The sequence below is a fragment of the Triticum aestivum genome, chromosome 4B, assembly GCF_018294505.1.
Source record: "Triticum aestivum cultivar Chinese Spring chromosome 4B, IWGSC CS RefSeq v2.1, whole genome shotgun sequence".
In the NCBI taxonomy this organism is placed as follows: Eukaryota; Viridiplantae; Streptophyta; class Magnoliopsida; order Poales; family Poaceae; genus Triticum; species Triticum aestivum.
The window spans coordinates 629,525,537-629,540,850 of record NC_057804.1 but is presented as its reverse complement, the minus strand read 5'-3'; the positions used below and the strand labels follow the sequence as shown (position 1 = coordinate 629,540,850).

The following is a 15,314-nucleotide window of genomic DNA, read 5'->3' as shown; positions in this document are numbered from 1 at the left end:
ATTTTTAACAAAAAAGAATCAATACACAAAATGTTTGAAAAGGGTGTAAAAAAAAAGGTAGTACTGGGCTCTGAGCAACTTCATCTTGTGCCGAAAATAAAGAGGTCCCTTTTGATGACAGTGAACTGCCCAACAGGGCACAAGAATGTTACAAACCTTGCACTTTGCCATCACACCATCCATTGGGCATCAATTCATGCAAAAATAATGTTAAGCGTGCGATGACAGCATCAGACTGACAGACAGGAACATCAGCTAGTTAGTTAACATGCCAAGAGGCAGATACTATTGACAAAAAATCGGTCGCAATTCCAGCCCCGCAAAAATGCCCGTGTCTGATTCTAAGAGCATTTTGCTTATCACACATAAGAGCAAGGCTGCTGCTGCGAACGCCGCGGGTCACTTTTTTCCATTTCTAGTCTGATGTGTGGCGATATCTCAAAATTCTGACGCAACTTCCAGCTGCTTGCGCACTCAACAGATTATATGGGCTCGTCGTCGCCAGTCCTTGCTAGGTCGCAGCCCTGACTTGCACTACATGAGATAGTTTGAGCCTGTTGGAGTGAACCTTTTTTCTATACAAGACTGTTAGGCCAATGCATAACATTAAGATACAGCTCTTGCTAAACACTCATACTCTCCACCTGCGCAAGATGCACCGGAGATTCAGCCCTGCGATATTTACATGACTGAGCATATGCAAGTATCCAAATAATCATCATCCGAGTCACTTGAATCACTGCAAATTGTCACAAAAAAAATGGCAGAGCAATTAGAGGAAGAAAATCAAGAAGACAAGCAAATGTCAGCATGGACTTTCTTGAACTACCAACATAATTACAGTTCAACGCGCCCTTTTTAGATACGACCTCTTTAGATGCATGGGGTTATTAACGTATTGTATCTCGGCCAAGATACTACGATCCCAAAAGAAATCATTTTCTATGAACACATACCATTGTACCCAATGTGGATTCTACTGTCAGCTGATGGCAGCAGAAAGAAAGACTGATGAAACAAATTATTTATTACGCACCTGCAACTTCTAAAGCCTATAAAGGTACTGGTCATTTTAAAAAATAAGCAAAATTTGGAACTGTAAACTGATCTCCGAGGACTAAAGGGTGCAACAAATATGCAACTGCAGTCAGGTGAAGTAAATATACTGAGAGAGAGAGAGAGGACAGAGAGAGAGAGAGAGAAGAGAGAAGAGAGAGAGAGAGAGAGAGAGAGAGAGGACAGAGAGAGAGAGAGAGAAGAGAGAAGAGAGAGAGAGAGAGAGAGAGAGAGGACAGAGAGAGAGAGAGAGAAGAGAGAAGAGAGAGAGAGAGAGAGAGAGAGAGAGAGAGAGAGAGAGAGAGAGAGAGAGAGAAAATCATATGCCAGCAAGTTTCACTGGGATAATTAATGTGTAATATACTAATACTGCTCTGATTATACTGGCCCCATGAAACTGTGACTCGAGATTTCTAGAATCTAAATACAACCTCATTAGATGCATGGGGCTATGTATTGTATTAGGTCTATTTCAAAATATTTTAAAAACATCTAGCATCCCAAAAGAGAACAACATTTTCAATTAACACATATCATCGCACCTCATGTCAGTTCTATTGTAAAGCTGATGCCAGTACAAAGAAAGACAACCTGAGGTAATTGAAGTTCTTACAGAAGTATACTTCAGCAGTAAAGATTAAGGTCCACTGTAACTTACAGACTGATAAAACAAACTATTCATTACGCCTCTGCAACTCCAAATCCTATAAAAGGTACTGCTCGTGTAAAAATAAGCAATTTGGAACTGTAAGCAATTGCTACACAGTGCGACAAATGAGAACCCTGTCCCTGGTTGGGGGTCGTATGGAAAAAAAGGTGAACAAAAGAAGTCATGTGCCAACAAGTTTCACTTGGTTAAACTGAACTTACACCGAACAAAGATGTAGGGTAGGGTAGGGTACCATCACGGGACTAATCAAACTGCAACTGTGAAGAACATAAACAAGGGTTTCCTAATATCAATATGAAAGTAACAGAGCTTACCTAAGCTTGTTCAACTAAGATCAGATTACAGTTGTGTAATTTCATGGTTGTTAAAATAAATGAATGTTCCGATGCAGATTAATTTGGACTAATGTAATGGTCTTGTGTAGGCGGAAACAGGGCATTTTCAGGTGAACTGTCTTCAATTCATATGGGGTGGTTCAAGTCCTCAGTCCTGAACCGCCAGATATCACATATTACCTCAATCCGACAATTAGACTACCATATTACTAAACTTGCTTGCAGCGTAACTGAATTTTGCATCCAGAAATGTTACGGATAAGTTCAACATTTCCTGTTCCAATGCAGGAGGCCTTAGAACAAGTTACATAACTACAGCTGTTATGAAATGAAATAAATAAACCATACTGTATTGCCACTTTAATTACTGTTTCCTTGTTACGTATATGTGTCATCAATGCTAGGTTTTTAACGAAGTCTACGTCATGGGTAGGGTAAAGGTCCGAAGAGCAAGGATGGGGCACTAGAAAACAGTGACAGGGATAACCCCTGACGTGGAAGAGTGGCTTCTGAACGGGATAGGTTTCCACTTTAGCTCATAACAGTATAATGTATAATTGCCCAATTTACTGAAGATAAATCATAATAATCAACATTAATAATTACATTTGGATCTACATTTATTAGTTGAAAATTTGAGGAATCAGATGTTCAATAATCTACTGCTAATTAGCATTAACATGTGCAGCCCCACCCCAACATGCATAACTAATAAATAAATTTTGATAAATGACGAGGTTTAACTCGTCTAAATTTTCAATAAAATTTCCAAAAGTCTACTGATACTGATCAAAATTTCAACAATTTGTTTAATCAAATCGCCAAAGTCTACTCTCAGAAAATAAAATCGCCAAAAGTCTACTGATCATGGCTTGACTAGAAATCAGGAACTAAAGTTAAAAAAATAAGGAACTAGCATACAGATTGAATTATATTGCCAAAAGTTACAGTATCAACTGAGAAACATATACAAACCACCTTCACATATGACAGCACATATCATTTGTATCCCTATAAGAAGAGCGTACCAAAAGTAATAGTAGACCAATACACAGTTTTTCTTATAGGCTAATGGAGACATAATACTGCCACTGAGGCCAAGAAATGAAGCAGCCTCATCATAAATTCTCATCCTTTTCCACTTTGAAGGGCTGTTTCATTTCCAGTCCTTGATACATCAATAATGACCAATCTCTACTCCAACAAATGGTCCATAATTGCGCACCAGCACGATTATGGATTAGTTGCCTAAGACTTTATGCGATCATTTTGCAACACCGGTTCGTACTTAACTTTTACGGCACCACAAGTAGAACATGTTTCTGTCTAATCAGTTCACAGCGGACTCGGGGTGAATTTATAGGTTAGGTAAACGACAAACTAGAACTGAAATTATAGCCACATGTTACTTCGGAAGAGTTCAAGGGAAGCATAGACCCCAGTTACTTGAATTGGATGTTGAAAAGCCCCCAGGCACAATAATTCAGTTCACCTAGCTAGCTGAAATTGGCAGATTGTAACACCCCAAATGGATCACATGATCACATGTTCTAAAGTGGTATCCTGGCAGGACACATATCATTTGATCACCGAACCTCGTGACTAGAGCAATCGTTTCCCCCTTTCCTGCTTGACAAGAGACGCCCACCTAAGAGTTCCAACTATCCAAGCAACCCCCTATGCAGCTAATTTGGGTAGCCAAACAAGGAAACATCGGCATCGGCATCGGCATCATGTAGTGCAGGATCAAAAGAAGCATGGTGCGTCTATCTAGCACATTTACGGCAGCACAAAAATTAACATTGAAATGATGCACGGAGGTTGCTTGGTTTGCTTACCTAGGCTGGAATTCCAAGACCTCGGCGAGCTTCTTCCCGTGGGTGTCCTTCCACTGCACCCGCCGCTTGGGCCCCTTGTAGGCCTTGCGGGCCGTGCCGCCCTCGGGGCGCCGGGGCAGCAGCGCCTTGCGCTCGCCGACGTTGTCCTTGGAGCCCCCCACCGGCGCCGAGGACGTCCGGTACACCGCCGCCGACGCCGCCGCCGAGGGCGAGGAGGGAGGCGCCGGGTTCTTGCTGTTGCACGAGTTACTCCTGAAGGCTCGGCGATCCATCGCCGGGTGGCATCAACTCCTGAAGGTCGTGCGCCTCCGGCCGGGCTCCGGCTCGGGAGCAGAAATCCAACCAAATTGGATCTTTGGGGCCGAGACAGACGCCTCGAAGGAGGAGGATTCCGAAATGCCCCCAAGCTGATAAACGAAGACGGAAAGGGAGACGGGAATCGGTGAATCTCGGGGGCGGAAACGAGCAGAGGAACCGAACGAATCTGCGGACGGCAAGAAGAGCGAACGGACCTGGGGAGTTGGGCGCGGAATTGGAGGGAGATTCCTTCCTTCCTTCCGGATCGAGGCGAGGCCGCGGGAGGGGGACGACGAGGAGGAGGAGTGGATTCGGCGGGATTGGATTGGAGGGGCCGGAGAGGAGGAATGGTGGTGGTGGGGGTGGGGGCGGGGGACGGCACGGGGCCGGAGAGCGACGCAGGCGGGCGGAGCCGGTGGTGGTGACGGCAGACCCGATCCTGCGCGTCCTTGGCTCTCCTTGGCTGGCTCCCCCAGCCAAATAACCACCGGACCCGACCGGACCTCCCTCCCTCCCCTGTCTCTTCCCTTCTTTGTTACCATCTCGTTTATTAGTTCCTGTTTATTTATAACTGGTTTTCTTTTTATTGCTGATGATGGGGATATTCTTGTACGTGTATCCAACTTTATTACTTGTATAAAAAATTACTCCCACGAGGGAGCAACATGTTTGAATCAAGATCACCAGGGTGGCAATCATATCATCATTGTCAACTTCCCTTCTTTATATGATCCTGATATATGAATGACACTAGGATATTATTATTATTTTCTTATAAAAAAGGATGCTGATTTTTTAAACACGGTATAAACGCAACGCTCACATAAAAAAGTAGATGGAGACACACAAATGCAGACCAACAAAGACACAATCCAAGACACCAATTAAATTCCATGAGATCCACCGGAGACAACCTCCACATGTCGTCCAATGACAAAAGATACACCCCCGGAACGGGTGCTAGCCAGGGAGTCCTTCAGGACACAAATCCTAAACAAACACAAAAATATACCTAAAAAGGAGCAGGAGCCCTTCTGCCGACCAGGGCCGGGGTCGAACGCACGTCGGGAGACAAAGGTAGACCAGCGATGCAGCGGTCGGAAGGCAAGGAACCCTAATCGGCTGGGTCACGAGAGGCACAAATATGAAAGGGTATGATGGAGGTGTTTACAAGCGCAAAAAAATACATCTGTAACTTTTTGTAAGAACATGGTGCATTACCTTCGACCTGCTCGCCTCTTTTTTTTACCTCTATCAAGATTTTAATTATTTTTATAATGCCCTTGATATCTAATCTAGTGTTTTAGTGAATATTAAGAACTAGCAATATGCTAGGATCAAGCTCGTGACAACCACGTAATGATTGGCGATGATAGGGATGGGTCTCTCTCCTGCAAAAAAAAAAGGATATGGATGGGTCTCTTCCGTAGAAATAACGCCCGTTCGCTTTTTATTTTCTCAAATAAATGCCGCTATTGTGCTAGGTCACTTGGAAGACTTCTTTTGTGTGGTTGGTTTTATTTTATTTTTGTGAGACTATGGGAGCAGAGCCATGTTTTTCCGTGCAAGCAAGTCTGCTCACATATACGGCAATTCCTATTTGTCTCTTACTCGTATTCATCAATGGAAAACGATTGGAGCCGGTGCGCCGGCCGAACTTTGCGCCGGCTCGCGGGCCACGCTGGCTCACACGAACACGCAAACAACCATCCCCGCGTGAGACGCGTGTACATGGTGGGTCCCGCACGACTTTTCCTCTTCTTCCACCTCCAGCCCATCCATCGCAGCTCTGCTCCTCCACACAGCCTTCCCAGGCTGCTCGCAACCTCCAGAAGCTCTCATCGGCGGCGAGTGCTCGCGTGCGACGGCGCGCAACACCGCCCCTCCTTCATGGCCGGCGAGCCCCTCTGCCATCCTCCTCCTTAATTTGTATCCCCGCTAGCTCCCCGCGGCCATGGCCGTCTACACCCCTCGGATCTCAGCCATGGCCTCCGCCCAACTACAACTTCGAGTCCCCGCCGGTGAAGCTACGAAAGCATCTATCGGGGTGCTGCAACCAGAGCTGTAAGCCTACAACCACAGGGCACACGCTGGACGGCGAGGATGGGGCGGCGCTGCTCCTAGCAAAAAACTAATGTCGCAATTTTTGCTAAATGCTTCAACCGGCACAACATTTTGCTACAACCGACATCGCATTTTGCTACAACACATAGCCGGTGTCGCAGTTTTGCTACAACTAGCATCACTTTTTGCTACAACCGACAACACGTTTTGCGACATTCATTCTTTTTCTAGAACGCAATGGCTGCTACGTGCAACGACGAGCTACAAACGGCGACGAAGGTGACAGACTTTTTTGCTGCAACCGTTTTCCCCGTTTGCTACGACCGTGCAATAGAAAGCTGCAACGGGCGCCATGGGAGCCATATGCCAGCGGCAACGGCAAATGTCGAGCTGCACCCGGCGACCGGTGTTGCCGGAGCCACGGCCATCACCAGCGAGGAGGAGCTGCAACCCACAGGCGAAGTTTTTGCTGCATGCGTGGATCTGGACGGCGGCGACCGGCGGCGAGTGCGGCATCCAGCAGCACGGGAGTGGCGGAGAGAGGGGTTGTAGATGAGGGGGTAGCGGCCGGCGGGCCAGGGGGCAGCCAGGCGACAGGGAGCCGCGCTCGCGCTGCGCGCAGAGAGGATGAAGGAGAGAGAGAAGTCAACGCACAGATCGGACGGTTGCTCGCTGGATCGGGTGGCTGGGGTTGGACCGGCCGAACCGTTTGGGCCGGTGCGCCGGCGCCTAACATCGCCCTTCATCAATATAGTCTTTCGTCCACCTCCATTTAATTATACATCACTTACTAAATTCTAATATGCATGACGTGTAACCTTCTTTAATTATGCAGAAAGCCATGGCCTCCGCCCAACTACAACTTCGAGTCCCCGCCGGTGAAGCTACGAAAGCATCTATCGGGGTGCTGCAACCAGAGCTGTAAGCCTACAACCACAGGGCACACGCTGGACGGCGAGGATGGGGCCGCGCTGCTCCTAGCAAAAAACTAATGTCGCAATTTTTGCTAAATGCTTCAACCGGCACAACATTTTGCTACAACCGACATCGCATTTTGCTACAACACATAGCCGGTGTCGCAGTTTTGCTACAACTAGCATCACTTTTTGCTACAACCGACAACACGTTTTGCGACATCAATTCTTTTTCTAGAACGCAATGGCTGCTACGTGCAACGATGAGCTACAAACGGCGACGACGGTGACAGACTTTTTTGCTGCAACCGTTTTCCCCGTTTGCTACGACCGTGCAATAGAAAGCTGCAACGGGCGCCATGGGAGCCATATGCCAGCGGCAACGGCAAACGTCGAGCTGCAACCGGCGACTGGTGTTGCCGGAGCCACGGCCATCACCAGCGAGGAGGAGCTGCAACCCACAGGCGAAGTTTTTGCTGCATGCGTGGATCTGGACGGCGGCGACCGGCGGCGAGTGCGGCATCCAGCAGCACGGGAGTGGCGGAGAGAGGGGTTGTAGATGAGGGGGTAGCGGCCGGCGGGCCAGGGGGCAGCCAGGCGACAGGGAGCCGCGCTCGCGCTGCGCGCGGAGAGGATGAAGGAGAGAGAGAAGTCAACGCACAGATCGGACGGTTGCTCGCTGGATCGGGTGGCTGGGGTTGGACCGGCCGAGCCGTTTGGGCCGGTGCGCCGGCGCCTAACATCGCCCTTCATCAATATAGTCTTTCGTCCACCTCCATTTAATTATACATCACTTACTAAATCCTAATATGCATGACGTGTAACCTTCTTTAATTATGCAGAAAGCCGTTATTGCGCACCACTTAATTAGCCCACATAGGACATCATATCCGTTTCTTCCTTTAGTGGGACTCATTCTCTTCTTCTCATGGCATCATCCCCATCCTCCACTTATTGATTCTCAAGCCTACTTATTGACTCTCAAGCCTACTTATTGAGTTGATCGATAATAGGTAACTCGAAGATGTATATAAATTGGTGGTTTTGGCTCTAAAAGGGCGATGTGATACTATTTATTGATAATAGAAAGATCTGAATATTGAGTTGGTGTTTTTTAGGCCTAGCAGAGGCCCAACGCAACATGCGTTATGTAATTGCAGCCGACCTATTCGAAGTGTTGCAGGCCCCTTGGCCCACGTAGAGGACCACTCCCTTCAACCCATTCAAAAGAAAAAATGCGGAGCAGACCCCTTGACTAAATGATTTGGAGGCTGAACCCAAAATTTTATTTATGTGTGGACAGATGAAAATTTCAGTACTACCTCATATAGGTACGGGAGAAAATAATTCTATATGGTGAACGGAAAAAAAATCAAAGAAACACACATTCGTTTATTAATATGTACTAATAGAATGCCGTGCGTTGCCATGAGCTTTTAAAATATTTTCTTATGTGAACATCGTTGAACATGATTATTAGAATACCAGTCGAAAATAAACATTGACATAATTCCAGTCGGGTTGCTTTATTTCAAGTGCATCGTTGTTATGGGATATCATCACTTGCACATCTTTTTGTTGTAAAACAATTGGTGAATTTTTGTCCCCTTCCTAGTTATTCTCTATATATTAATAAGTACGAATTTATCTTGTCCCCTAAATTCATACTAGTTAAGGTTATTCTCTATATCTTAAGGTTTCCCACAGAACTAGTTAATGTTTTCTACAATATAAAATGCAGATGTCAAGAGAGTGGTTATTCTCTATATATTAATAAGTATGAATTTATCTTGTCCTTGGTACTATATTTTTAAGCATGCTTATTGCATAACCAACCTGTGTGTCGTAGTGTACGGTGGCCTTGCTGAGCTGATCGGCCTTGAGCTTGGCCTCCTCCTTGAGCGCCTCGCCCTACTGCCGCACAGAGAGCACCTTGTTCTCGGCGCCCACATTGGCGGCATGCTGGCGCGTGAGGCCATCCTGCTTCTTGGCGCCCACCTCACCCTTCATCCTCACCTCCACCACATCCACCTTGGCCCTGCCCGCTGCCTCCTGTCGTGTCTTCTGGCCGAGGTAGGAGAAGTACTCGTGCCCTGGCACGTCCACTAGCTGCTTCATGGTGGTATTGTAGATGAAGAGGCCGAATTGGTCTAGCTCCTTCTGCATGCTGTTGAACACCTCCAACTTGAACTTTTTGGTGCCGGTGAAGATCTCTTCCATGGTGAGCTGCGTCGCCAGCATCCAGGTCTCACCCTCGATCACTGCCTTCAGCCCTTCACCATGCCGTGCACGTGGCTCCTGTCGAACGAGTGATGCGGCCCGATCAGCTTCACGTGGCGTAGGAGCTTCGCCTCGACGGCGGGCAGGGCTGGACGTACCCGCTCGTGGCTTATTCAATCTTACACGCTCAGTCCTGGCCCGCTAGAGGAAATGGATGGTCCGGTCTGCTATAATCGGCCTGCAAATTTGACAGCCCGTTCCTCGTCGGCGCGGCGAGCGGCAGCCCCCGGGTGAACCTCGATGTCCTCAAGCTTCCCCTCTCCTCCTCATGCGCCATAGCCTCTCGCCGCTGATGTCGTGCATGCACCGCCGACAATATCGAGTTCTCGACCTGGTGCTGGCAACATTCTAGCTGTGGGTTTCGCTGCCATGGCAGCAGTGACCATTTCAGCACAGCACGCACGTAGGCCATCAACTGGGGAAAACACTCGATTGGCCGTGAATTTTAGATCCTGGGAGAATCGCTCGGCCGTGATTTTCGCGTCCAACAAATCAGGTAAGTATTTTTTGGAAGGCATGAGATTTAATAGCGTCCGCATATAATCTCTCACCATGATCCTACGCTATCGTTTTCTTCGTTGAAGCGTATGTTCAGCTCCACCTATGTAACATCCCAAATTTTCAATTTGAAATGTTATATATTAGATCATCATTGCATATCATATTTTCATGCATTTTGGTTGATCATAAAAATTCTAAGCAACTCAAGGACCTTGGAGAGAGTTGGGGATTCCGTTATTTTTCATATTTGAGTTTTCTCAAATTTTGAAAAGAGGATCATTTGGTTTTAACTATTTTTCTCTCAGAATATTTCCAATATGAAAATAAAAGTGAGGGGATAAAATGAATTCTCCAAAATAAAGGAATATTAGAAGAAAAATATTAAACTCAAATAAGAATTTTATTTGGACTTTTATTGCTATTTTATTTGAATTAGGAAAAAATGTGTTTTTCAAATTGCATTAGAGGACTAAACAAAAGTTCACTTTGTCTGTTATATTTTTAAAGGACGGTAAAAATTTATTTCAGGATTTTTGGATTCTGTTTAGTATTTCTTTTAATTGTTTTTCTGCATGTCGGAATTATTAAAAAAAAGTTACCGACCTAACCGGGTCGTGTCCGACTTGGACTCCCGACCCGACCGGCCTTATAAGACGAGGCGGAGCCCCGCCAGCCCACCCGACCCCTAACCCTAGCCGCCGCCGCCACTCGCCGCTGCCACCGCCTTCCGCCGCCGCTGCGCGCAGCCGCCGTCCGCGACGCCGCCGCCCCGTCGCGCCTTCGCCACCCACCACCGCCGCCGGAGCCCTGTCGCCGCCGCTCGCCACCGGAGCCGCCGTCCGGCCGCCCCGCCGCCGAACCCGACCTCGCCAGAGGTATGACCGCCGCCGCCGTCGGTTTTGTTAGAAAAACCATTCAGTTTTTTAGAAACCCTAGGTTTATTTTTTTTAGATCGGATCGGTTTTATTTTTTTGGTTTAGTTAATTTGCGGACATTCGTCCGTACGTTTGTTTTAACGAACGTTGTTCGTCCATTTAGCACAAACAGCGAACGTTTGTTCGTTAGCCTGTTCGTCAATTTTTCTTTTTCCAGGGTTTTCCACGATTATTTTCGATCGTGATTTCTGCCCTGATCTTTGTTTTAATTTATCTTTTCTCTCGTTTATTGGAATCAGGTGATTCAAGTGACTAGATCTTTATTTTGAAGCCCTCTTTCTATTTAACCAACTTGAACAAGATTTTGATACTGTAAAATTTGACTTTAGTCTAGATTAGTAATCAGATCTTGTTTCTTTCGTAGTTTGAGTTTTGTTGCTCCGTTTGATTTGATTCTTTTTGCAAACCGGAGTTCTTCAGTTGAACTTTCTGGTTGGATCTTCTTATTGAGTTTTACCCGTGCATTTAGTTGAGTGCTTATTGTATGCAATTGTTTGTTTGCGATAGAAATCTCGGAGTGCGAAGCGTGCTACTATGAGTCTCTAGGTTTTGCGGATCATCAGCAAGGCAAGTAACACTTGATCATATCCTTTATTACCTAGTTTTTATGCATTAGTTCAACCCTCAAACATTGCATAATTAGGATCTTAATAACATGTGGGATTGGGAAGTAGATGATGAGGTAGAACCTATTTTCCTTTTATTATCAAGCCTTTGGGAGTTACTTCTACGTTATGCTTAGGATTGCTATGCTACGCTCGTAGACGTGGATTGGGTGAGTGTATCCATGACAGATGTGAGTTTTGTTAATTAATGGTTAACTTAAGGTGGCTACTTAAATACACAGCTGGGTGGATTGCTTGAGGCACCCCGGAGTACCCAGTGGTTGTGAGGGCACTTGGAGAATCCAGTGTTGTCCTAGAATATCCCGGAGAACCCGTGTGATCATTCTACGGTCCGCCACCCAGGCTCAAAGGGATCATAAGATTATTCATGCTAGAAAGTTCCATGTGCAGCCACAAGCTATTATGAGCTCTAGCATAGTTGAGTATGTTGTGTGACCTCTTTCAGTGGTAGACTAGCAAATGTAGGGGATGTAGGTGGTACTGTCTACCCAGAGTAAATAGTTAATGTTTCTGAAAGACTGTGTCTCGGTCATCCCTTTCTCAAACATCATGAAGTGCGAGAAATTCAACAGAGGAGATCGAGTCTTGTGGGGAAAAGTGTGACCATGTGTCACATTGTCAAGATGAGTACAGAGTGACCATTATATCGCCCGTACAAACTGTGACGCTCCCTTGTTTCAGGGAAGCTATATTATCGATTTTCTTGTGATATTGTTTTGGTTTTATAGGTTTGATGTTTGTTTTTCATTTTTCTTTGAAAAACACACATATGAATTTTTTAGTTAAAGTGATTTTTTTCTTTTAGAATGTGAACACTTTTTTGAACCCACTAAGTACTTTTTTTTAAAAGGCATCAAAAACTTTTGAAAAAATATGAACATCCACCTTGGCCCTGCCCGCTGCCTCCTATCGTGTCTTCTGGCCAAGGTAGGAGAAGTACTCGTGCCCTGGCACGTCCACCAGCTGCTTCATGGTGGTATTGTAGATGAAGAGGCCGAATTGGTCTAGCTCCTTCTGCATGCTGTTGAACACCTCCAACTTGAACTTTTTGGTGCCGGTGAAGATCACTTCCATGGTGAGCTGCGCCGCCAGCATCCAGGTCTCACCCTCGATCACTGCCTTCAGCCCTTCACCATGTCGTGCACGTGGCTCCTGTCGAACGAGTGCTACGGCCCGATCAGCTTCACGTGGCGTAGGAGCTTCGCCTCGACAGCGGGCAGGGCTGGACGTACCCGCTCGTGGCTTATTCAATCTTACACGCTCGGTCCTGGACCGCTAGAGGAAATGGATGGTCCGGTCTGCTATAATCGGCCTGCAAATTTGACAGCCCGTTCCTCGTCGACGCGGCGAGCGGCAGCCCCTGGGTGAACCTCGATGTCGTCAAGCTTCCCCTCTCCTCCTCATGCGCCATAGCCTCTCGCCGCTGATGTCGTGCATGCACCGCCGACAATATCGAGTTCTCGACCTGGCGCTGGCAACGTTCTAGCTGTGGGTTTCACTGCCATGGCAGAAGTGACCATTTCAGCACAGCACGCACGTAGGCCATCAACTGGGGAAAACGCTTGATTGGCCGTGAATTTTAGATCGTGGGAGAATCGCTCGGCCATGATTTTTGCGTCCAACAAATCAAGTAAGTATTTTTTTGAAGGCATGAGATTTAATAGCGTCCGCATATAATCTCTCACCATGATCCTACGCTATCGTTTTCTTCGTTGAAGCGTATGTTCAGCTCCACCTATGTAACATCCCAAATTTTCAATTTGAAATGTTATATATTAGATCATCATTGCATATCATATTTTCATGCATTTTGGTTGATCATAGAAATTCTAAGCAACTCAAGGACCTTGGAGAGAGTTGGGGATTCCGTTATTTTTCATATTTGAGTTTTCTCAAATTTTGAAAAGAGGATCATCTGGTTTTAACTATTTTTCTCTCAGAATATTTCCAATATGAAAATAAAAGTGAGGGGATAAAATGAATTCTCCAAAATAAAGGAATATTGGAAGAAAAATATTAAAATCAAATAAGAATTTTATTTGGAGTTTTATTGCTATTTTATTTGAATTAGGAAAAAAATGTGTTTTTCAAAATTGCATTAGAGGCGTAAACAAAAGTTCACTTTGTCTGTTATATTTTTAAAGGACGGTAAAAATTTATTTCAGGATTTTTGGATTCTGTTTAGTATTTCTTTTAATTGTTTTTCTGCACGTTGGAATTATTAAAAAAAAAGTTACCGACCTAACCGGGTCGTGTCCGACTTGGACTCCCGACCCGACCGGCCTTATAAGCCGAGGCGGAGCCCCGCCAGCCCACCCGACCCCTAACCCTAGCCGCCGCCGCCACTCGCCGCTGCCGCCGCCTTCCGCCGCCGCTGCGCGCAGCCGCCGTCCGCGACATCGCCGCTGCTGCGCGCAGCCGCCGTCCGCGGCGCCGCCGCCGCCCCGTCCCGCCTTCGCCACCCACCACCGCCGCCGGAGCCGTGTCGCCGCCGCTCGCCGCCGGAGCCGCCGTCCGGCCGCCCCGCCGCCGAACCCGACCTCGCCAGAGGTATGACCGCCGCCGCCGCCGGTTTTGTTAGAAAAACCATTCGGTTTTTTAGAAACCCTAGGTTTATTTTTGAGATCGGTTCGGTTTTGTTTTTTCGGTTTAGTTAATTTGCGAACATTCGTCCGTACGTTCGTTTTAACGAACGTTGTTCGTATGTTTAGCACGAACAGCGAACATTCGTTCGTTAGCCTGTGCGTCTATTTTTCTTTTTCCAGGGTTTTCCATGATTATTTTCGATCGTGATTTCTGCCCTGATCTTCGTTTTAGTTTATCTTTTCGCTCGTTTATCGGAATCAGGTGATTCAAGTGACTAGATCTTTATTTTGAAGCCCTCTTTCTGTTTAACCAACTTGAACAAGATTTTGATACTGTAAAATTTGACTTTAGTCTAGATTAGTAATCAGATCTTGTTTCTTTCATAGTTTGAGTTTCGTTGCTCCATTTGATTTGATTCTTTTTGCAAACCGGAGTTCTTCAGTTGAACTTTCTGGTTAGATCTTCTTATTGAGTTTTACCCGTGCATTTAGTTGAGTGCTTATTGTATGCAATTGTTTGTTTGCGATAGAAATCTCGGAGTGCGAAGCATGCTACTATGAGTCTCTAGGTTTTGTGGATCATCAGCAAGGCAAGTAACACTTGATCATATCCTTTATTACCCAGTTTTTATGCATTAGTTCAACCCTCAAACATTGCATGATTAGGATCTGAATAACATGTGGGATTGGGAAGTAGATGATGAGGTAGAACCTATTTTCCTTTTATTATCAAGCCTTTGGGAGTTACTTCTACATTATGCTTAGGATTGCTATGCTACGCTCGTAGACGTGGATTGGATGAGTGTATCCATGACAGATGTGAGTTTTGTTAATTAATGGTTAACTTAAGATGGCTACTTAAATACACATCTGGGTGGATTGCTTGAGGCACCCTGGAGTACCCAGTGGTTGTTAGGGCACTTGGAGAATCCAGTGTTGTCCTAGAATATCCCGGAGAACCCGTGTGATCATTCTACGGTCCGCCACCCAGGCTCAAAGGGATCATAAGATTATTCATGCTAGAAACTTCCGTGTGCAGCCACAAGCTATTATGGGCTCTAGCATAGTTGAGTATGTTGTGTGACCTCTTTCAGTGGTAGACTAGCAGATGTAGGGGATGTAGGTGGTACTGTCTACCCAGAGTAAATAGTTAATGCTTCTAAAAGACTGTGTCTCGGTCATCCATTTCTCAAACATCATGAAGTGCGAGAAA

At 46.1% G+C, this 15,314-nt stretch overlaps 1 protein-coding gene across 2 annotated transcripts; it reads right to left on the bottom strand.

The window, feature by feature from the left end:
* Window positions 1–71: 71 nt before the first annotated feature.
* LOC123093701 (uncharacterized) lies at window positions 72–4,720 on the bottom strand. Of its 2 annotated transcripts, XM_044515713.1 has the most exons (3): window positions 4,412–4,716; window positions 3,900–4,306; window positions 72–739 (listed from the first exon to the last, which is right to left on the bottom strand). In XM_044515713.1, the coding sequence occupies exons 2-3, from the start codon at window positions 4,169–4,171 to the stop codon at window positions 682–684; spliced, it is 330 nt and encodes a 109-aa protein (XP_044371648.1). In that variant the 5' UTR covers window positions 4,172–4,306; window positions 4,412–4,716; the 3' UTR covers window positions 72–681. The 2 variants fall into 2 exon arrangements, with proteins under 2 accessions (XP_044371648.1, XP_044371649.1); XM_044515714.1 differs by having other exon boundaries at window positions 3,900–4,720.
* Between the last annotated feature and the right edge of the window lie 10,594 nt (window positions 4,721–15,314).

What these genes read in the sequence shown, in the direction of transcription:
- LOC123093701 (XM_044515714.1), bottom strand. Translation starts at nt 4,171, where the DNA reads ATGGATCGCCGAGCCTTCAGGAGTAACTCGTGCAACAGCAAGAACCCG. An exon ending in GTCTTGGAATTCCAGCCTAG is followed by an intron (nt 740 to 3,899) that starts GTAAGCAAACCA and finishes GACAATTTGCAG; the next exon opens with TGATTCAAGTGACTCGGATG.